The 24,270-nt window shown below is 49.2% G+C and overlaps 2 protein-coding genes across 2 annotated transcripts; one reads left to right on the forward strand and one right to left on the reverse strand.

The window, feature by feature from the left end:
- On the forward strand, positions 1 to 19,406 carry LOC143357372 (uncharacterized). Its single transcript, XM_076793815.1, has 10 exons — positions 1 to 355; positions 4,279 to 5,912; positions 6,339 to 6,525; positions 10,961 to 11,133; positions 11,274 to 11,336; positions 11,433 to 11,560; positions 12,155 to 12,520; positions 14,039 to 14,382; positions 14,506 to 14,772; positions 15,162 to 19,406. Exons 2-10 carry the CDS (start codon positions 4,287 to 4,289, stop codon positions 15,602 to 15,604), a joined length of 3,597 nt encoding a protein of 1,198 aa, XP_076649930.1. The 5' UTR covers positions 1 to 355; positions 4,279 to 4,286; the 3' UTR covers positions 15,605 to 19,406.
- LOC143357452 (uncharacterized) lies at positions 17,104 to 23,627 on the reverse strand. The gene has a single exon (XM_076793965.1). The coding sequence runs from the start codon at positions 20,808 to 20,810 to the stop codon at positions 19,653 to 19,655; it is 1,158 nt and encodes a 385-aa protein (XP_076650080.1). The 5' UTR covers positions 20,811 to 23,627; the 3' UTR covers positions 17,104 to 19,652.
- Positions 23,628 to 24,270: the final 643 nt, after the last annotated feature.

Below are 24,270 nucleotides of genomic sequence, written 5' to 3' on the forward strand. Positions count from 1 at the left end.
TCCGTGTGTTTCCTGTGCGACGACACTCCGTTTTCGTTCGGTTGGTCACGTATGTGCGGGATCTCGTGAATGTGCGCGGTGCGCGGTGTGTGCGTGTTCGGTCGTCTTTTTTGGCGCCACTCGTGGCCACACCGGAACCGAGGAACCGATCCGAAAATGCGCACGCCTAACGACGTGTCCCGGTATTCCAGTGGGAAGACCAAGGAACAGGGAACCCGCGGCGAAAATAGACCACTGCCTCGTGTACAGATCCGCGCGGATATCGTCGGGCATGCGGAAGGAGCGTCACCGGGAGACAGTGATTGAGAGGACCCGGGAGAGCAGACGGGACCCGCTCGAATATTCGACCGTGCAGGTGAGCCGATATCTCGCCTCTCTTTACCCTGATATCGCGAATAGATCCGCGAGCATGCCCCGCAGAATCCGGACCCCTTGGTCGATCGCTGCCCGCGAGTCGCTGGTGCAATTCAATTCTGTGTGCGGTTTTTCTCACGGCGCGCTTCGGAGCTTGGGAGATGGCAGTCCGATTGGTTCCGGATACCGAGGACTATTTCATTTTCCTTATCGGGCGAATAGCATTGACCACCGAGCAGCAAGGACTTGCTCGAGAAGTTAGGGACGCAGACTGCCTTCCATGTGCCATCTGCCAAGCTGAAGGTGCACCAGCCAGTCGGGAATCGCGAGGGTAGAGCTATCGATGCTGATTCCAGGATGCACGGATCGACAACCGTGGAATTTCTAGAGCAACTCCGCTCCGAACCTGTTGACACGCACCGTTCCATTTACCCGTGACGAGGAACCGGTATCCGGAGGAAGCTCGGCCAGATAGCTTATCTGAGAACTAGGAATTAACAGCTCCTGACTGTCCGATAGAGGTTGCCGTGTCGATTCGCGTTCGATCGTCGCGCCGTCAATCTCTCCGGCTCTCTGTTCTCGTCCAGATTTCATTCCTCTCTAGCCAGGGTCCTTATCCTCTAACGTCCGATGGTTACTCGATTACATCAGTTTCACGGTCACGCGTAAACCACGCGAGAATCTTTTTTACCGGTCAGGCGTCCGACGAGAACCGTCTGGAACCAGCCTGGAACGGGCCTCGGAGAGGGGGGCCTCTTTCTACGGGGCCCGTTCTGCGTGAACGAAATTAAATCCACGTGCCGCGAAGTATTCTCATTCTTTCCATCGATCCTGAAGAGACCAGAGGGAGAGAGAGAAAAAGACAGTGAGAGCGAAACAGAGGAACGGAGGAGAGAAAAAGATCGTCGAACGACAGAAAAAGTGAGCCGCGTCCGTGCAACGACGTCGGCATCGAACTTGACCATGGCCTTCGGTGGCTTTGCACTCGTATAACGAGATACGAAGAATGCGAATGGACGGGGAGAGTCACCGGACCGTACTCGCGGGGACTACTTTGGACTGGTTTGCGGTAACTAGACGCCTCTCGTGCTTCAACCCTTTCGGTCCGCCGATGGTTTTTCAACGGTGTGCCTCCGATAATCGAATCGGACGCTGTTGTGCGCCGATCGGTTAGAGTACACTTCGCCTAGCGAGCGGAACATTCGATACTTTGTCATGCGGCGTAAGTGGCAGAGAACAATCACCTGACCGAAGAAATCGGTAACCGTGGAAATAGCGTATACTAGGTTTTGTTCCCCTTGGAGTACGTTCATGTTACGGCCGCAGTAAATCATAGCAATGGATCGCAGCAAGTCACGGAGATACCGTCTATTGTTTCATAATGAAAATGTGAACATCAAAGCTGCAAGCGTACAGTATCTATCGTCGTTCTGATCTACGCAACGCGAGAGTTTATGAGCCACTGTGAATGAAGTCGCTGTGTCATTATTGTGTCACTTCCAATCCACTAAAATCATTAAGAAAAGAAACAAATGTCCGTATCCCGTACCTTGTGAGTAACGCAGACAATTTTCATTTTTCATAAAAATCCGCAGATGACCATAGTTCACCGAGTGAAGTACGAGGAGCTTGCATCGTATTGAAAGGGTTAAGTTCGCCGTCGCCGCGATCGATTTCGCGGGTGAAACGCGAGCTATTAGCCTAAGCGGATCCTCTCCTTTAAAGCAGCCGCAAATAGGCTCGTCACCTCGGTAATGGCTAATAAAAACGACACGATAACGTAACGGTGTCCGTGTTTCCTCGATCCGTCGATCCGACTTCCTCTATCTCTCTCTCTCTCTTGCTCTCCCTCTTTGAAAAGTTTCGCTCTGGATCGCCTCTCGCCTCGAGATCCGATCGAGAAGAAGACCATCGTCCGAAAAATACGTAACGATGCTTTCCGGCCGACGCTTATTATCCAGACTCGTAAGAATTTCTTAACAAGGCGATACCCTGGCCGGCAAGTTAGGGGGCGGGGATTCTTTTAAATAAGTACAATGCCCCCCGGACCATAGGAGTCTCTCCAGCTCGGAATTTCAAAAGGAGAAACGCGCCTAATGCCCGCCGAGATATTCCTATAAGTTCTTCGGCGGCCATTCGAAAGTTTTAACGACGGAAGGCGCTAATAGGCCGGCGAACTTCGCAAAGCTTCCGCGTCCAGAACGGATCCGATAGCTATACAACACTGTGATCGTGTTTCATCGTAATTGGGGTTTCGTTTATTCGTTAACTCGCTCCCGGATTCATCGATGATCCCTCAGGACACAGTATCGTTCAAACAACTGTCGCTTTTTGTCTCTATCGTCTCTTAATATCAGCTAGATTCAAGATAAATCGTTCGTTCTGATAAATAGATTATCTATTTTAATATGGACCAGGTAATAGGGATAAATTGCCTTGCGGGGCACCGTTTTGACTCTCGGAGCAACGAAGCCACGCCTTCTCGCTACAGGCCACGCATCCTTGCAGTAGACCACGCCTACACTAGTCCAAAAAAGCAGAATAGAGCGTCTTCTGTTGCATGGGAACTGACATCTCGAGATTTACACAAGGAAAGTGAAGTTCCCAGCGTACAAAATTGAACAGATAAAAGCTCTGCTTTAATTGCCTTGCTTTAGATAAACGCGATATTGGGGGATTAATGTAATTATGTTGGATGAACTTCGTTCTAGTGTAGGAACATGTTCGTGGCCCATTGTACTAAAGTCTCTCGCCATATTTCCCACATATTCTCGCTTTAATGTACAGATTACAGTGCAAGCAGGAATGTTTCCGGGGACGAAATTATCGCGTTTATTTTTTCACGCGTACACAGTGCTTACACGCTGTCTCCCGCTGTTTTGTAATCCGAAACGATTCATCAAGCTGAACGAGCCGCGCGGCGGCTAGACGGCGAATAAATCGCCTCTCGACGAGATATGAGAAATGCGCGGCGACCGACTCTGCGCGGATCCTCTACGATGATCGATCGTGATCAAGGAAACGCGTCGACGAACGCCTCGGACAGTCTACGGTCCTCGCGATAAATAGCCGAGTGTCTTTAAATTAACCGAACCTTTTAGAAATCGAACAAACAGGCACCGACATCCCTATGAGAATCCTGTCGCTGTTGAACAGACCCCTTATTCACTTCGCGTTCAACTTTTGGACCGTTGCGAATTCAGTTGTAGCATTTGAAATAGTTGTAACTTCGTAATGCTGCTGATACTATTACGTACTGATACATTTTACGATGACTGCTGAAATCATCTGAGACTTCTGTTTTACACATTTCGTGTCATAAACGCATAAAATCCACAGTCTAACGATAATGCATTGGTCGTTGGTGAGAATATTAAATGGCCTGAATGAAAGATTGAATGATAATGGTTCTGCTCTCGTTAAGGGGGCCGGCATGGTTTGAAATCCATATACGTATGCAAGGGTCAAAACCTTTTCAAACTACCGCTTCAATATTGCAATGAGCAGTTTAGAAGTGGTCAATTGTGTTTCCTAAAAGTCCAATCTACGTCTGTATAGAGGCCAAATTGCGAATTTCTACCTCATCGCGGAGTAATTTGTAATGTTCGGCAGAAAATTCGAATTCTGAAGCAAGTATGACGTCACAAGATGGCTGCCGCTGAGAGATTCTCTTAATTTCGTGAGATTTAGTGTTCGTATCGAAAAAAAGGCTCTATACAGACGTAGCAAAGACATGTACAAACACGGTGGTATGCATTTTTAATCGATTACTTACTTATTTAAGACGTAAAATGTCTAGAAAAAAAGGCACAGCGTAACATAGCGTGAAAGTCAAGGCCAAATGCCTGCCGGCCCCCTTAAATCGCAGAGGCGTGATTGCAACGGTGTTTGGTCGCTAATCGGTCGATGGACGGTGGTTTTCAGGTAGAAAGATGTCCCAGCCGCAATTAACCACCGACCTGGACGTTCCGGAAAGTCCGCAACACTCTTGCCAATGCACGGCGATGAGCAGCATGGACTCGATGCGAGCGCAGAGGGACAGGGCGGAGAGGAGCGTGGGAAGCACAAGAATTTCCAACAACCAAGAACTCCCTAGGGGTCTGGAGGCTCTGCAGAATGCGTTCGAGCCGATAAGAAGACTGGAGAGCCCGTTGTCCCACCAGGAAGCGCAGCAGATCAATCTGGAGAACAGTAGGAGCGTCGATATGATGGAGCATCAGCGTGTCGATCTATCGAATCCGCGGTCGATGGAGAACCAGGCCGCGATTATGTCGAGGCACGGCCAACAGCAGCAGCAGCAGCAGCAGCAACAGCAGCACGGTCTCTCGTGCAGCCCGAGAAACTTGGATCTCTCTCGAAACTTGGCGTTCGAGGCCGCGAGGAGAGTTCAGGAATCCGGCAGCGGCCTGCAGGATAACCCACACAGCCTAACTTCGAGCCCAAGCCCTTTGTTGGAGGCTGGCGCGGGATTGCTGGAAGCGTCCGCGAAAGATCTGGACAAGCAGCTGGAGGATCACGCCGCCGGTTTATCGGCAAAGCAAGCCGCCCCGGGCAAAGATAAGCTGAAGAATATTCAGCAGGTCTTGAGCCCTTATCAGCACCATCACGAGCCGCCGGGCTCGTCCTCCGCGGAACGAAACGTCGTCCACGGGCATTTCCATGGGGATGGGCACGCGCACGTCCACAAACACGCCGCGGACAACTTCCGGAGCGGCGCGAATTTGGACGGGGCCGAGGGGCTGATGGGATTTCAGCAGCACCAGCGGCAGCACACTCATCATCACCACGGGAACGCGAAGGCCACGGGCATCGGAGGACATCACCACGGGCCGGCCACCGTGCATCATCCGCACGGACCGCAAGGAATGACGGGTCATCATCATGGGAACCTGGCGCCCAGTTTAGCGGGCCACGTTCACGGAAACTCCGGCGCCGGTTCGATCGGCCAGGCCAACGTCGGCAACCCTAACGCGCATCATCATCCCAACCCGTCCGCCGGCATGTCTCACAGAGCATCGCCGACGAGTCATCATCGTCTGGCCAGCGCCGCAGCTCTGAGCAGTCATTACCCGGCGAACTCGGGGTTCTCCAGCGATCATCACGGCACGTCCAGCGCCATGAGCGGCGCCTCGTCGAATTCGAGCATGCTGAATCATGGTGGTTCACCGGCGGTTCATCGGCACGCGGTGAACGCCAACAGCAGCCTCTCGACCACACCCCTAGCCGGTCATCATCACGGTAGCTCGTCGGGCAGCTTGACCGGGCACTCCAGCGTGAACCATCATCATGTCAGCTCCGGGATTTCCTGCGAGTCCTCCTCGTCGAACGCGAACACGAGGACGCACAGCCGGCTTGACCACGTGCACGACCATCATCATCATCTGCAGCAAGTGCACGCGCTCCACGCAGCGCACCCCGATCCCAGACAGAGGGACCGGGCTCCGTCCAGTCTCGAGCACCATAGTCATCATCACGGACACATTCATAGTCACGGGCACCAGCACTCGCAAAACAATGATACCAAAAACTCGTCGCTGATCGGGGTCGACTCGATACAGGTAAACCAGGCATTCCAGAATGGAACTTGCAAGCTTGGGAAATTTAGGCGAGGGCTTCGAACGGTTCTGAAGATGATTGTCTCGAGCAGATTGTAATTGCAAATGTCGATTGTAACGGTTACTCGTTTACTTAGTAACGGAGGTTTTTTGTAACCAGACTACAAAACGTATAGGCAAAATATTATACAAATATTTAGGGGCATAAAACAATTTCCGCTACTTTGCGTTTGATCTACTAATTTTTGTTATAAATGTATAAAATCCGCAGTCTTATATGACTGCATCAAAGACCGAAGTCGATATTGTAACAGTTTTCAAGCCGTAGTTTTTAATGTAAGCTGTTAATTGTGATCAGAGCTTCCAGAAAATAGGACAATTTCTGGAGGATTCGGGTCAACATGCTAAATCATGATTCGTCGTGTTCAGGTGTCCTCGCCTTCGAAGAGCAAGTGCCAATGTCACGTGATGCAGACGGCGGGGAACAAGAGAGGCCAAGAGGGTGAAAGCGATGGCAGCGTTGAAGTGGCGTCAAGAACGCATCAACCCCCGGCGTTACCACCTAGACCACCCCCTAGACCGACCAGGAGGTACGAAACAACGTCTGCCAATCAATGTGAGTATCCAAATACAATTTCAACGGTACTTAGCACGTAGACGATCGAATACATTGTTTCAACCGGGGGTAGTTTCCTCTGGGCCCAGCAAAACATCCCCTCAACCCCCACAAACTCATCTTGGATCCTATCTTCAGCTGTATCCTAGCTAAAAATCATTTTACTCTCTTCATCGAGGGTTTCATCCTTTCTCCTCTAATTGTCTCTACAATCCTAAAGCTAGATCCTAGCTCCCCCCTTCGTGATCTCTCTCGACGATGATCCCAGCCCCCTGCAGTATCATCCGGCAGAAGGCTCGTTATCAGCGGCGCGTTATCGACTCGCTGAGAAGCGCTACTGACCGATTCTGCTCCGGGGGAGCCAAGAGCCAACCCCTCAGGAATTTCCACCCTCGACCGCGTCGGGTCGCTGGGATCGAGACGGCATATCGACCAGTCGGTGTTCGCAGCGGCCGAGAGAGAGCCAGAGCAGCATCGTGCCGAAGAATACTACGAATCGAACAACAGGGTGCAACACGTTTACGGTGTTGGGCATCGATTCGAGTCGCTCGGTGAATGGACGCGGGTGGAACACGGGCCCGGAGGTCCTTTCAAAGAAATTTCTGAAGCTGGCGTTCAACCCCGGGATCGCTACCACCACCACCACCTGTGGGACACCCCAGCGTGCAACGGGTCAACAAGGATCTCGTGCAGCAGCCCGGAGCAGAGTTGTGTTGTCGCATTCGTCCTCGGTGATCTAAGCTGCGCGCAGTCACCGGTGAGGACACTGTCACGTCGTTCGCAGTGAAGAGACCCATTCCAAATATTTACTGTAGTTTAAGTAAACTCTTGAGAACGTTTCAAAAACATCGAGAGCAAACTCGAAGAGGAACAGTTCGCTGGAAAGTGAAAATTCTACTCGACAAAATTTATTAGAAGAGATTCACTCGCGTTGAATTTTCACCGAAGAATCGGCTAGTTTTGGAATGACGTTTTAATCGGGGAAGGGAATTGTAGATCACAGTGCGGGATCGATCGACGGGACAGTGCGTTCGGGAGAGTTGACCTTGGCAAAGTGATGACACGCGGTGCGCAAACGTAGACCATAAGCGTCGAAGACGTCGATGCGTGCGGCTATAGCATCCCCGTCGATTTATCTCACGAGCGTCTCGCGATCTCGAAGGATTCAGTGATAAGACCGTGTGAAGTTGCCAGAAGAGAAGATAAACATTGGCCACGTGTGTTAAGTTGAAGAGATACAGTGGCGCCGAGAGGAAGCTCATCCGGACTGCGAGGAGATTTTGAAGAAGATGGACGGGTACCCGGTGCTGCAGATCGTGCGATGTCGACTCGGGACGGAAATGGAGATGGATAACCAGGGCTATCCGTTCACAATGGCGGCACACGCTCATTCCCATTTGCCACATCCGGCGAACCACGCGCACTTCCCGAGATCGCACTACCCTCACCCCTGCGGTATGCCGATTAACCCTTCTTGTTAATTTATCAATCGGCACTGTAACCCCGTTACGGGGCTGAACCCGCATAATCCGCTATTAGCTGGGTTAGGGGAGACTCACCCCTGCTGCGCGATTTAGGTCCGATTTTTTGGACGAAAATACAGAGGAGGGTAGCCTAATTCAGACTTGAAACTAGGTTGGACTTAATTTGTAATTTTTAGTCAGTTGTAGTAGCACTAACACGCCTGTACATATTTTTCTTTTTCAAGATATATACAGCTAGTGCAGACCGAAAACATAATTTTTAAGCAAGATATGTTCGTACTGATCCAATCTAGGTGCCGATGCTGTTTAGGCTACTTTCCCTAACGATGACGCGTAAGATAATTTGCACTGGTAGAAAAGGCGAAATCGCGCACAATTTAATGAACAGTTTTAGCATTGTTTACATTGCCGGATTCTTTACGAATTGCGAGCCTCGAAATTAGAAATCTAGACGCACACGAATACCGCAGAAGAATGCGTGTAAGAAAGTATTTAAATAGCTTCCAGAATATTTTGGGACAAGAGGTTAATGGATCGGTCCAGCCGTGTTAATAAATTATCAGATCGTTCGAATTTGTCGCGGCTCATATGTGTCTTCTGAGAGCAATAGCCATGAAATCTCGAGCATCGTATTCTGTGACTGGATCTATTTTTGTTCGGTAAAAAAAAAAAAAGATACGTTGCAGCGTCGTGGAAGGTCACGTGGACGAGGAAAGGTTGCCGTAAAAATAGATATCGACGAGTTCCTTAATAAAAGCCTGCTCGATACCGTAACTCAATGGCGGTAGGATGGAATCCTCGAGACTCCATTCCGATTTTCGAGATCGAAAAGATCGCGCGGATAGAAGCAGTCATAAAGCAGTCGCTTTATCCGTGGGATCTACGGTTACCTTTCTCAGATTGAAAAACCCCATGGCTGGCTCTCTTTTAGCGATGTATCTCCCCAAGTTGAATGTAAATGGCCAGCTTGTTCGGTTTTCCCGGTAACTGCAGCAGGTAGCACTGGTGCAAGCCTCGAAACTGCGGGCCAGGTATTCACGAAGATTTCGACAGGTATTCCACGGTTTTCGACGCGCCAGTGAAAGCTGACGATTTCAATGGAGGCCGCGATAAACTGCGACCGAGGTTGCGTATATCTCGGAGAAAAGGATTTTCTAGTTGAAAAGGTAATCCCAGACTTTGGGAACCTCTTCGTCGACAAAGTGACGCCGCAGGAGACCGGGAGACGTTTTCCTTTAAGAAACTGGCCCTCGGGTTTGTCCCGGGCCTAGGGGTCCATTTGCCGGCGCTGACAATGGCCCGAGACTGTCAAAAAGTTGGGGCAGGTTTAGCCGACCGGCGCCATTGTCCTGGAATTTTCATTCAGAAAAGTCGCGGGAGAGAAATTGAACCGATAATCCTCGAGCATTCTCGTTCCACGAGGGAGAGAATTATTTCATATTTCAATTCACCCACATAACCGCTCGCTGACTCCGCTGCTAGACGGAAAAATAATTAGATTTTTAATTACCGAAGGTGATCCTCCCGCTTGTTCTCTATAGAAAGAGTACCCTTCTTTCGTCAATGGGGAAACCTGATTAAAAACTTCTACCCCTCTCTCTCTCTCGAGTGTCTCTTCGCGGAGAGACCGAGAGAGAGAGGGGGAGAGAGAAAGGGAATTCACCATTGTCTTTGAGGCAACATAGCACCGACGCGCGCTTCTATCGTTCGACATTCATTGGCGGAATTTCCAATACAGCGTGGTCGGCTGAATCGCGATCTTTGACAACAAAAGTCGAGGCTGGCTGACGAGAGAATGGAAGCGCCTCTCTGCCGCCATTAAAAAGTCACCACTTGTCCGATGTTTACCGCGAATAATGACAATTTCGATCTCGGCCGCGGTTCTCTGTTCTACGCCCCGGAGACTCAGCTGTTTGCATTCGGCTCCACTCAAACGGTGCTCAAACTTGCACCCGAGGATACCACGATTTCGCTCTTCGTTCACTATGTACTTTTATCCTGATGAAAGTCAAAATCAATCCAGCGATCTATGATACCTTTAACATCAGCATCAAACACTTTTATATTTGTCCTTTGGAACCAAATCATGTTATCCCCGAAGATATGAGACGTTGAAAGAGATCTGCTTAGCTCCGACAGCATATCCTTTGCAATTCCGAAGCGGCAGGATTTTGAAAAAAGAAGTCCCTAGATAATTACGGAAAGATGCAGAAAGGATTCCCGTTCGCGGAAAGACCTGCAATTTCTGAAACGATCGGCTATCTTTTTTTCGACCGATTAGAGGTTCTAGTTGGCGAAGGAGGATCGTAGCAGACTCTTAGGGTAATCAGCAGCGACAAGATTCGAAGAAACTTGGATCGCGGCACGTCTCCGTCTGTGGTTGGATCGGGGCGCTTTGTTGGTTCTCACGCGAGGACAATCATTATCCCGTGAGCGGAGGAGCTTGGCTTGGGAAGAAAGTCGTGCGGGACCATTTCTGAAAAGGGTCCCGATAGTACTACAAAGCCTTTGGTTTTCGAGGATCGAGCTATTTCGTGTTTCACCGGGATCCTTTGAGCGGATAGCGAAAAGATTCGACGCGAGATTGCGGCTACCAGCTTCGATCCGCGGAAATGTTCTTCGTTGATGCACTTTGTTGACCATTCCTAACAAAACAAAATTCTATTTTGTTGTTGTCGATATACGGCCGCTGAGGAATAGATAGGCATCAAATAAACATGAACCTAATGTAATACTTAAATTGCTGATTTCATGGATTTATGGTAAAAATATGTAGAAGAATTTAGGATCACCAATGTGTAAGACACAAATGTTATTAAAGGAACAATGGAATTTCTACTTGGTTCCTGTTCATTGTAATCGATGCGAACGATTTTTATTTTGCATAAAAATCGAGTTACGTGCTGAGCACGATGCTGGTCCGTTATCAGTGACCGATTTGAATTTTGCAGGCCACACCGGCGAGGGCGGCTGCTGCAAGAAGTACGTGGTCCTTTGTTGCCTGTGCGGCGGTCTGAGCGCTGCGGTTGGCAGTCTCTTTTTGGCAGTGCACGCGGTCCTTTCAGCCCACACGGCCAGCCTAGCACTCTTTGAGACTGTACCGTCTTACATTCCTGGCATAATGGTGAGAGCCGCAGATCGGAATAGATTAACGGGTCTTTCGTGGACCCGTCCCTCGTCCCCGCCCCTTTCGAAATCATTCTTCCCTCCATCCGAAGCCAACTATGTAGCAAATAATCATTTACATTCAATGCGTGGTTGCAGTTAATTTTAATGGGGCTGTTCACCATGCTACTCGCGAGGCGGAAGCACAGATACGGTCTTCTGGTGGGTATAACGCGCGATCACATGATCGCAACGATTCCAAACATGTCGTTCAAACCTTTCGACTAACGTTTGTCTTTTTTCATCTGCTTTTGTTAGATGAAAGTTTGCGGCTCCGTCGGCGTTGTTTGCGCTTTGGTGTGCGTTCTGGTTACTGTCACGACTACTGTGATCCATATGTCGCGGCTGCAAGGTCTACGGAAATGCGTCTACACCGTCAAAGCGAGGTACGAGGCAAGAGCCAATGCTATAGCGACCGCTGACGCCACACTGGAGTCAATTGTTCCGACGCCCCGTCGCTCTTGTAAAATTACTTCTCCGTTACTGATCACGCGGTGGATTTACTCATTTACTTACCAGTAATCGGACACTGCAACGCATACCCAACTACGTACTGCTAATCAAATGAAATAATTATGCGTCGTTGGATTTTGAGGCCTGACAATTTATGCCATTTAATAGCTGGACTAAATTTATAAGACGATTACTAAAATACAACACTCTTAGTTCGGTTTTTCGACAGTAAAGCATCTCCATTTTTCCCTCGATTCAATGTTTAGAAAATCAATGGTGAATTGCACAAAGATCCGCAGTCTATTAACTCTAACACTATTTCTCTGATACTTCTGCTTCTTTATTCAATTCCAAATTCATTGAAATCAAACCTAGACCTCAGATGCTAAAGCACGAATTCTTGACACGAAATGCCCCAGAGAAAATGACTCCGGTCGTCGTCGTAGCGTTCAGGCAAGCTACAAGGAAGCTAGCCAAGTCACAGTTAGCAATGGCAGATTACTGTTAACAATGCATGTCCCAACCAGATCATGCACGTGTTACGGAGCCCCGGAAGGAGACCCCGGCGTGCTCTTCGAGGGCACACCTCACTGCGAAGCTGTTCACGGTGCTCTTCATGCCTGTCTGAGAGCTCTGTTCGGCGTCTCGGTCGCAGGGATCCTGGCCTGCATATTCTCCTGCATGCTGGTGTACCAGTTGCTGAGTCACGAGAAGAAGAAGATGTACTGGGAGCAGTTGGAGCTCAGATGCAGATCACTGTACGGCCAGGGAGGCACCGTGGGACCACCGACTGGATCCTGCGGTTGCTGCAACGACTGCGGAGGTGCAAGTCCTTGGTGGGCGCAGACACCTGGCAACCTGTACACGCCTAACCCAGACCTGGCACCTTCCAGGTACAGTTGAGCTCATCGTGGGCTTAGATTCGTCCACAGTCTATTGATAGACACCATTGTCCGAAGAGTACAGGCCCGAAATCGGATAACAATGTACAGAGAATTCTCGATATACAGGGTGGTTGGTAACTAGTGGTACAAGCGGAAAGGGGGTGATTCTACGCGAAAAAAGAAGTCGAAAATATAGAATACAAATTTTTCGTTTGAGGCTTTGTTTTCGAGAAAATCGAATTTAAAGATCCGTCGGGTTCGCGTGCTTTAGTGTGCGTAGGAAGTAGAATTGATAGGTCATGGTCAGACGCAACAGACAATTCCTATAGAATGACACGCGCATTGGCTGCATTTTCAAACTCAATGTTCTCGAAAACAAAGCCTGAAACGAAAAATTTTTATTCTATATTTTCGACTTCTTTTTTCGCGTAGAGTCACCCCCTTTCCGCTTGTACCACCAGTTACCAACCACCCTGTATGTCAACAACACGGGTCTTGCCAGCGTCGAGTATCGTCCAGGACACATACCCGAGCCGTGTTATGTTTACACTCCTCGTTAGTGGGGATAATTCCGCGACGTTTATCATCTAGGCCATGACGACATATATAGAGAAATTACTATACTATCAATAGCAGATTTTAATCGTTTACGACAAAAATGGGTAGCAATTATTTGAAACAGTAGACGAATTCGACGACGGCGGAGTTTCCTGCAACAGATACAAATTTTTATTTCGCATAAAGATCTGTAGTCTACCTGTGAATCTCAAAGACCTTCGGGCTATCCTGTGCTAAAAATCGTCCTCGAACATCCACCGTATTTCACACTCGGTGCTAGAATCGTACTTCACTCTCCCGCAACACTTTGCCTCCTTCGAAGTCCGAAAGATCCACGAGTTTCCTGATCCCACACTTCGAAGGTCTCGTCCAGCGCCGTAATAGGTTAAACGGGGAATTGAGAGGTCGGTCGTTAAAGTTGCATCGACTCCAGTAATAACGACAAAGTTCTTCCCAGGAAACGCGTCGTCGGCGATTGCATAAGCCCCGGTTACGTTGCATCGTCGCGTTGCATCGTCGAGTCGGGGCGAAGCAATTTGAGCATAGGACTTCATTGAGCGATTATTGATGCAATTCAGATGTTCACGTGGCGAGCCGCGCCGCGCCGGTTCCACCAGGGCCGGAGACCGATCCATATTCAATAGATTTCATTCACGAGTGTCACGATCCGGGGGTACAACAAACTCGCAAACAAGCCGCGGCCGTGCATTGTATTCCGGTAATCCGTTAATGTATTGCATCAATTAAGCCGGCCGCGCATTCCGCCGCCGACATTTACGGGCAGACACGGTCGCTGGGAATAAATTATGATGGACGAGCTCTCCGACGTTCACGGTTTCATCGAGATCCCCGATAAAAACAATTCGAGCGATACCATCTCCGAGAATCCGCAACGAATTCTTCCGTGATGGTGGTTAAATTCCACCGGAGAGGTTATATAAGTAAAAATGTCTGTGTTCGATCTTGCAGAAGATGGCGACTGCCCTGGTCCAGGTCCAGAGGTCCAGCACCGAGCCCAGACTCCAATTATGGGTTTCACACTCAGACTAGACAGACGGAAGCCAACGCTGAGAACGCTAATGGACCGTATAGCGTACTGAACTCTCAACCGAGCGGGCCCTACTCTGTTCTGAACACTCAGAATGGGCCGTACACACCTAGCACCGCCTCCTACAGCGTTCTTGAGACCCCCGTGCCTCTATGGGGACCCCCACCACCGTATAGCGACCCAAACAGCCCCGCCAGGAGACCCCAAGTGGCCGAGCAGAGGCCCAGGATCGCCAAACGGATAGAGAACTTTGAAAATAGTGAAGGTAACTATCGGTGGGACCTATAGAAATTTTTAATAGCGTTCAGGTTTCAAATCTACCGAACAACAACTAGACACTGTATAGGAAAGGCTCGTATTCATTAAACTCGTCAAGTTACATTTTCAGATCACAGACCTAGACCAGCAAAACGTCCATCAGACAATTATGAGAATGCCGAGGAGATATCGAACAGCACTGACCCTGAGGGAGTGAGTGAGGGTACCATGAAGAGCAGGAGGATCAGGAAGCCTCTCAAAGGTGTGGAGAACGGGGCGTTCCAACAGGAGGCGAACCCAGGACCCAAACAATCCGAGAGCGAATTATATTTCGGCGACGTGAGCTCCTGCTGTGGCCCTGAGAGCAGTTTCTACGACCTGGCCGTGGAGAAAGAAGGTAGAGGACTATACATCTTGAAAGGGGAGGTGTGCTGAGAGGAGGCTTGTCAATAGCAGACCTTCATTCAAATAAAAAATTCATACAAATTGTATTTCTTAAATTTTCAATACAAGCCCACAAAAAGAAGTTGCACAGAGCTCCTTATAGAATTTTCTCTGCAATTCCGACCAATTGTTATTTTTTCCAAAATTTCTTTCTCGCGTCATGTAGTAAACTAATTGTTCTAACCTCTCAAAAAGATCCGAGTCCACTATTAAAATAGTCATCGTCCTTTTAAGAGGGTCCGAATATTATTGCAAGTGATGGCAGTTGGTCTACTCGTCAGCAATCTCAGAATCTAAATCATTCTGACGCAAGGTTAGGAATGACAGTCTTCAAATGTCCAGGTGCCGAGCATTCAGAAGGTGTCGACTACCTAGCAGCCCGTCTAGGTAAAAGACAGCTGTCCAAACGATCCAGACTGCCTCTCCCGCTGCCTTCGGACAGCGGCGACATACCATCCGACAATTATGCAAACAGCGACGAGCCCAGGACCGCCAGGGGACCATTCCTAGCTCCCGATGCTCAGTACGAGGTGATCCAGCAAGGACGATACTCGTACTACGCGTCGAAGGACGACGAGCAGCTCCAGGAGGGTCCAGCGACCTCGGGATACTTCAGAGAGGAGGAGACTGACAGGGCCAGGGACAGAGACTACAGGGACTACAGGAGCAGCCAGGAAGAAGAGACGCCTCAGTGCTGTCTCAGCGATTCGACGACGCTGGACTCCGGTTGGCAGAGTGGGGAGCAACAGCAGTCCGACGACAATGTTCGTCCTGTGAACGTGTAATCGCGTTCTGAGAGAGGTCTGTCGAGTGTCGGAGACTTTGCTGCTGGGGTCCGCGAAGCAGAGATCGAACAAATCCAGAGACTTTTCGGTAGACTCCGCTCAAACTGTGAACCAGCAAGAAATAATCCCGAAGCAGGAAATTCAAAAAATTGTGAAACTTTGGGGACATGTATGTTCCTTCGTAGCCAAAGTCTCTGACACTCGTATTTTTAGGAGCCGCGGAACAATTTTTAACGAAACAGAACTCACAGTACAACTCGTCCTTTGATTTCCATAGACAGAATCACTGGAGAACCGTGTCCGTTTAGTCGTTTATTGCGTTTCTTGAGAGCTTCGCCGCGAATCGGACTGAGAAACGTCCTCGTAGATAAGGAAACGATGAAAGAAAGTCGAGAATTACCGTAATAAAGTCGTAAGCGATGTGATTTGTCGTGGTACAGTGTAGCGTAAGACACACGTAAACCTTAATCGTTAGGATTTAAGCCAGGCGTGGGCATCGATCGCCCGGCGGAGCTTCTAAGCCACGCCCACTCGGTACAGTAAGCATCGAAGCGAGGTCCTGATACACTGTACAGAGATCGGAAGTTGAGGATCTACAAACTGAACAGCACAGAGGGGATTAGGCTGCTAGCTCTACTTGATTATTTATAATAATACAATTTATATCGTCTACTAGATTGTTTACAACGATACGTTAATACAGTTCGTAGGTGTTCGGCAACTTGCTACCTCTGCACTACTCCAATGTATTGGACGGGCAACTGAGTTCGCGACCCATTTTCCTGGACGAAATTATTAATATTATACAATTAACAATTTTCGATCAAAGTATGACCAATTTGATTCCATCGTGCCGTGTTTCGGGAGATTGTGTATATTCCTCGGCGGAATACAGAAACGAAAGGAGAAGGATGCGAATTTAGTTGCCAATCTCGCAGAGTACAGTGATTTCTCTATATATGTCGCCAAGGCCTGGATGATAAACGTCGCGGAATTATCCCCACTGCTCGAGAGGTCTCCGACGCCGAGGAGTGTAAACATAACACGGCTCGAGTATGTCTCCTGGACGATGCACGACGCTGGCAAGACCCGTGTTGTTGACATATATCGAGAATTCACTGTATTGCCCGCAGGGGCAATCCGCGGGGCGAACGGTAGCCCCACGCCCGATGAGAGCGAACAAAGATGCGACCTCGAGGTCGTCGCGTTGCTAGAAGTCTGAAGTCGGATCGCGTGTCGCAGATTCATCAGGAAATTTGCGGGCAATCCTGCGTAGCCAGGTATTTTTGTTGATTCAGCGATGTCACCCGTGTTGTTTGTAGCATTAATCGATGTGCGCCGAAGCGAACTCGTACTCGCGTTGTCAGGAGAGGGAGTAATTAATTCGATAGGTGAAACGTCGAAGGAAAGGCCTGCTCGTTCGCAAAGAAAGTTTCCGAAAGTCGCGCACCATTTCCGAAGAGGACCTTTCCTTCGGCGTTTCGTTAGAAACGTCCATGTACAAACGTGTGCTTTACTCTTGCCAATACCTTGCTAGATGTCAGCTCGAATTCGCACTTAGCCGCTAATCGTTGCAACAGCCGTTCACCGTTCGCGTTCGAACTCGCGGTTTCGTCGAAGCTGTTTCGCCGATTCTGCTAACCGGTCACTCTGGGCCGTTCGGTTACCTTCTGCAAATTTTTCGCAAAGAATCGATCGAAGGAACGCTCTCCGGCGACACTGGGAAGTTCGCAGCGAAGCCCGACTTTCACGTCTACGCGTTTTTACGATTTTCTTTATATTTTAAGGAAAATGCGCGAGCTCGTCACGGATCGAGCGAACGATTTCGATCGTCGTTGTCCTGATCCGTGGCAGCCTCGGGTTCGCGCGTGTCGAGATACAAATTCAGGTGGACCAAGAAGAGCTGCGTGTAGCGAAAGATCGAATCTACTCGGTTAGCGCGACAGATTAGACTATCGTCGACCGTTTATCGCCGTTTATCAGCCGCTCGTTGCGCAACACAAGATGCAGATGAATATTTTATAGTCGGGGCCCGCTCGGCCGAGTAGTTTAACGTTGTTTACTCGATAAAGTGTACCTTAAGAGCGATCTACGTAGCAAGTCGAACAATGTAACTGACCATTATCAGAAATAAAGCTTCGTTTTGTAAAGAAACCGCCGGTCAAGGCTGCTCTCGGTGAATTGTCAACTCGGGGGCTAATAAACTCGAAGAGCACACACACTCCCGTCGTTCTGTTCTTCTCTGCTGCTCGCTCTCCCAAAACAAATCGCTATAACCGGCGATACTAATTCACAACACAGTCGCAAATTTAGCATAGTTCTCTCTTTCCCACAACTGCGTCGTGGTTCGCACGAATTGTCAGCTGTAACGCTTCCGGTACTTATTTCAGTAATAGCCAACAAATTCTCTACAATATTCAACACACTTTTATGTCTCAAATATAAATTAACAAAAAAAAAATCGAGAATGAGAAATGAATGGAAAGATACTCTGTCACAGTTACAAGTTCTCTGAGTATCATGCTGCGCGTTGTAATTACAAATAGAGACAGTCACAAAATTATGATATTCTTTATGGGATAATGAAAAATCCTGATCGTCACGCGTTTAACTAATTTATGTTGGTTCAATAGAATTATTCGGTGGCCTAATCAGGGGGGGGGGCAAGTTTCTCCATCGATATGTCGCAGAAACACGCCCAGGTAGGCATTTAACAAGGAATGCGGGATCTATAGTCGGCGGCGTGGTTCTATTGTCAGCGGTTTTCTTGGTAAACTCCCGCGCTCTCCGCGTTGGCCAATATCAGATTATGGGATTTCGCAAGCGGCGGCACGATCGTTGAACTTTCGCAACAAGTATAGTAGAGGTATATGCGCGCGCGTACGAAAGGCCGAATCCATTGTGAGATATACGTGTTTCGATCTAGATCCGCGCCGGTAACGAAAACGGGACTACGTTAGGTTCCCGTTCGCGTGTTAGTCTGCGTGTGTAGTATTATTGCGGCGCATCGGCGTCGCGCGTTCGCATGTATACAGTACAACCACGGGAGCGTTCAAGTTCAATCTACGAACGTGACGCAATCGGCTAATTCGATTCCGACGGAAGGTTTAATTAACAACGCGCTCGACTCGGCTCGGCAACTCATCGTCCCCCCCCCCCCCCCCCCCCGCCCGCACGAGAGGTGAATAAATCGCAATTTACCATTTTCTAGGATCGCGATTGATGCGATCTCGCGCAGAATGAAGAGACTCGCTGCGAGTAACTACCGTTCTTTAACTGTATCTGAATCGACCGCCGCGGCGGTGTCGCAATCAGCGAGAACCTATTCGCGAGCGAATTGCACACAATACGCTTAACAGTACGGTTTCGGTCGCAATTAACTCCAACAGATTTATTCTTCCGAGCGACGCGTCGGTTCTCGCGAATGGTACGACTGACACTCGCGAGGTTTCTAGTCCTTAATGCTGCAACAGTGATCGGTATGGTGCCGAGAGTCCATGGTGGCGAAAGGGTTAATTAACCCTGTATGGCCCGCAAGTTGTCGCAGTTTCTCGCAGAGCGATGCATGTTTCGCGCGCAACGCGGTGTGTCGAACGATAAGAAAGCCTCTTTAGCAAACGAGTCGTTAGACTGCAGATTTTATGCGTGTAATGGTAAGAATTAATAGGTGAAATTTAAGACAGTTGACTGATCAAAGCAATCCAGAATCCAATCCCGAAGATATCAGTTTCTTGTTGTGGCCCCTGTATCTTGCAATCGATGCATACAATTTTCATTCCAAAATCTGCATTCTTTATTATTATTGATATGATAATATTTAGGCTGGGAATCTTTCTGCAAAATAAAAATTTCTTTAATGATTTTAAAAAATTCAAAATAAGATTCCTATTTAATTTCTTCACTGTTTCAAATTGCGCCAACTCCGACCGAAAAGGATTGACAAAGCGCACGAAGAAAATGGCTACGAAAGTTCGCTATCTTGCTGGCTAATGATTCATGATGCTGCTTTCTATTCTACGCGGTGAGATCGATACAGTTTTACGTCGGTTCATTTGTCCACAACCACGTTCCCAGACAGTTCTTTCATCTCTGTCGATACGTCGACCGGTTCTTTTCGAGAACAGGCTCCCTCAACGATCCTGTGCGCAGCCTGGTTCGCCAGAAACCTCTCGACCCTCTCCCTGAACTCCCTGCTGGACTCAGGTAGAGGTAACCTAGGTCCTGAGTTCCTGAGATCGTGAAGCGCGCTGAGATTCTGCAAGCTCTCCGAGAATCTCCGAGAATCGTGGTCCAAGATGTCCGGTCTGGGAGCAGGTGGTTTCCTCTTCCCGAGACCTGAGCTCGACGAATTCCCTTGACCGGCGACACCACCAGGGTAACTAGCCTCTGGTAAACGGTTCATCATGCCCCTTAGAGCGATCCTGGCGCTGAGAGCTGACCAGAACGCTTCGAGAAGAGCTGCGACCAGAACGTTCACCGTGAGCAGGGTCCTGGTGTGGGAGTTCTCCTGGTAGTTCCTCCGACAGAAGGACATCACGCTGTTATTTATAGACAGCAAGGACCCTCCGATGAAGTTACCCGTCTCCACATTCTCTCTAGATGATGTCTGCGGAGGACTCTCAGTGCTGTTGCCTGTCACTTCACTGGAATCGCTCGGATCGATGGTAGAGGCTCTCAAGATGTACCCAGAAATGTTGGACATGTTGTCTATCACAATCCCAGGCGTGGGGATGTTCGTACTGATGTTCGGAAGCTGATCATAAGCGTCAGTCACGTTGAAAGTCTCCTCGTCCAGCATGGTTGTTTCGGGAAAACGATTTGGATACCTCTCGAAGATCCCGTTTATGGGCCATGTGTCAGGGACCTTAGCAGCGGGCGCCATGTCGAAGACAGTGGCGACGAAACAGAGGATTGCTGCGACCAACGAGAACAGGCTCCCGTAGAAGAAGATGGCGATGTTCCTGTCGATGTACCACCTTCTCCAAGCTAGGACCCCAGTCACAAACGGGACTAGGCAGGCAGCGGACAGGATTGGACCTTGAAGAGACAGGGCCAGGCTGCCTAGGAGCAGCGAGAGCGCTCCCAAGCCAAAATGAACGAACGATAGACCTCCCACTGTTGAAGCCGAGTAGCGTCGCTCTGAGGGATACAGGGAGGACATGGGTGGCTTCGTCTTCACCTTTATCACGTACACGTTCTCCATCATTGTTAGCTCCTGATAGCTTTTAATAGCCCTAGGAAGATTCCAAACTTGCCTAATTTCAAGCAATCGCGCAGGGGGAAGACGGTATCATAAATTAAATCCTTCTTGATACTGTGCGGCGAGGTGTACCAGCACATGACACGTCCTCCTTAATTCTTTACAATGGCGGGCAGATGTTTTGCACAGGTTTCTTCGAGTTTTCTAATGAAGTTCTTTCCGGCACCTTGCTCCTCCGCGACGAGGATTAATTAGCAGAACCTGACGAACTCAACCTCAAGACGAAGAAGTCAACTTTCAGGTTGTCTCGATGTCCCCGGATCTCTAGCTCGGTTCCATAGCACGGCGTCTTTCTGAACTCCACGTTTAACACTTTCACAATCGCTTATAACTCTTATCGCTCGCTAACTAATACATCAAGCTGTTCTCTAATCAGCACATTTAGACTCTGAAGAATAAAACATCAACTTGCTTCGATGCCCTCGGTCCTCAACGGTTCCACATTTGCGCTGTTCCCGATCGAATTTTTGTCGCACGTTACCCGACATTGACCGTCCCCAAAGTGTTAGGCCGAAAGCAACTTGTCAGAGGTGCGACCGAGAAATTGAGCGCACCTGCCGCACGGTGGCATGGTCGTTCGGCGTCCTAGGTTTGCATACATCAAGCCGGTTCCCTCCGGCGGAAATCGCTCGTCGCTTCCTGTTGGCTTCGGAACAAAGGGCACTTGACCGTGAACGGAGCGTACTGGGTGACATGGAACGGGACGACACGAAACGACTGTAAGAGACTACTTGTGCCGGTAGCGATACGCCACAGTTCACCTAGATCCCCATACAGTTGTGACCAGCGTGATAAACGATACTTCTATGTTAGAATGATCGGTACTCTGTCCACTTTGCTCTGGGTTAGGTGAACGTCCAAACAAGAATCGTCTTCATTCATCAAAGCGATAAACGGAACTTGTATCTCAAAACTCTGAGGGCTTCGATGAATTTCGTCCGACCGATTCGCGCGGAAGATCGCCTGGCGACGACGTGGCGACTGGTGTTTTAGTCGCAATAATTCCTGCGGTCGTCCAGCAGAAGTCTTCAATGATTTCCGGCGGTACCGAGCGGCTGCCGGCCAATTATGCTAACCGCCTCGAGAGTTAATTGAAATCCTCGGTGGCCGCGGCGCGCGGTTGCGCAATCGCCGCGGCGCGGCGGGCACCGCGCGACAATGGAGAACGAAAATCCAGCGGTGCATCCGACGATGCTCGAACGCGGAACAACGGGCGGTTTAACAACCCGACGGGGTCCTTGTCGGCTCGCTATTTTTCATTCGGTTTCCTCGCCGGCGAACAGGCGAGCGTATTATGCAATGCCGGCTGATTACGCGCCGATTCAATTATGCCGCTACATGCGCGTGCACCGGCGCGGTGCGCGATAGCTCGCCTTTTCTCAGACTCCGTTTTCACCGGTTTCTTGCCTCCCCTTCGCTTAGCCGAGATCTCTTGGGAAATCACCGAGCCGGTAGCCGCGGACACGACTCCCTTAATAATCGATCCACGACTATCGATCTCCGCGATCGATCGCTCTTCTCCCAGCTCCTCTTTGTTCGCGAAGATGGGTCACGAGTTAGTCAGCTGCGCGATTAGCACTGTTGAGAGCGTCGAAGGCTGCTGGGACGTCTCACTTTACTCGCATCGAATTTCTCTGTCAGCGAAACGGTGTTGATTCAAGACGATCGCTGTCACATTTAATCGCTCGTCTGCGGATTGTTATGCAAAAATTCACTTCATTAAGTGCGACGTGCCTGGAGCTACTACGTGGACATTCATTTCTTTTCCTAGAAATTCGAACCAGTTGAAAATACAGTAGGATTTGTAAATTTTTGTAAACGTCTTTGCTGTTTTATATTCTGTCTACTCGTTCCTGTCATCGATGTAAAATACAAAATGTTTGTTGCAAAGGCACAGCAGCTGAATCAAAATTTCATTCTTCTTTTAATTATTCCGTCAGGCTAATACAGGTCCGACGTTCTCAAATTTGTTGAGTACGTCCACTGCTTTAAATTTTACGTACTCGTGTTTTGTCCTAAATGCATAAAATCCACATGTTTCGTCTTGAATAAATAAAATCCGCGGTCTACTCGGATAATAATCACTCGCTCTTCCTCGTGCTCTGTATTCACCGATTTCTCGCCTCCCCTTTCTCAGTTCGTATCTCTTGAGAGATCACCGATCTGCCACGGCTGCTGAATAACCGATCGATCGGCGGCGATCAATCTCCCGGATTAATCGGAACGCGATCACCTCCCCGAGACCTCTTAATCGTCGACGCGTCACCACCGGCGCGATTAGCACCGTTAAGAGCATCGAAGGCTGCCGAGAGACGTCTCACTTCGCGTATATCGAGTTTCTCGGTCTGTCAACGATGCAGGAGCGTCCGATTCGATACGGAGAGCGTAGAGGTAATTCGCTCTTACCTCTAATCGTCAACGATAGTCCGCTCGCGAGAAACGACCGAGCGCCGATAAAACTGACATGATTCAACGAGATTCGACTAGGTATAATTTACGGGGACACTATCCGCGGGAGACACTCGACCGGAGACTGAACCACGAAGACTAGTTCTCGCTGAAATTGCAATGAGATCCTGCACGGGCCTCCCACGCGGCCGGTTTCGCAGTGAAAGGGACAACCGCGGATAGATGAACCTTCGGCGTTGTTTTAAGCCTTCTTCACACAGCACTTTCCGCGGAACGATGTCGTACGCCGATGGGAAAAAAAAAAGAACGGTCTGCCGGGCAAAGCGATGTATTCACAAGCCGCCGCGCATTATGCAAAATCCCCTGCTCCAGTTCACATGCGAAACGTTGCGCGCAGGATGTCCGACAGCGAGAGTGTCGGGGCCTGTCATTAACGCTTCGCGAACGATTTTTCATAAACATTTTTTTCCCCCGGGAACTTGATCTTACATTAACCCCGTTTTACCTCGTCGAGAAACAGGATTCGCGAAGTGAAACCGTTCAGTATCGAGTTTATCCGTTGGAACGTTCGATGGATTATTTAGTATCAGTTGATTCAAAGAAAGGTTTCGATCATTTTCGACACGTTCGCTACCGTCGTCACAGATTCGTGACGATTCTAACCTCGCAGTACAGTCAACACGTTCGTTACCGAGGTCGTACATGTGTGACGATTTTTTTATAATCCATAAAGAGAATCAAATTAATCCACGAAATAAATGCTGGTAGCGAACGTGTTATTGAAAGGATAGTCGTCCAGGACTAAAGATTTTTTTACTAATTTTAGCGGAAGGGGTTGAAATGCATTTACGCGTTACTTCCTGGGATCGTCGCGACTACGGGAAAATAAGGGGCGCTACTGTAAGGGTGCGAAGTGCAGGCCGCGACCACCCTCTAAACACTCCCCCTCCACTGACCTCCTTTTAATCGGCCGGAATTACTCTGGCGACTGTACTTC

This window comes from Halictus rubicundus, chromosome 1 (genome assembly GCF_050948215.1).
Source record: "Halictus rubicundus isolate RS-2024b chromosome 1, iyHalRubi1_principal, whole genome shotgun sequence".
NCBI lineage: Eukaryota > Metazoa > Arthropoda > Insecta > Hymenoptera > Halictidae > Halictus > Halictus rubicundus.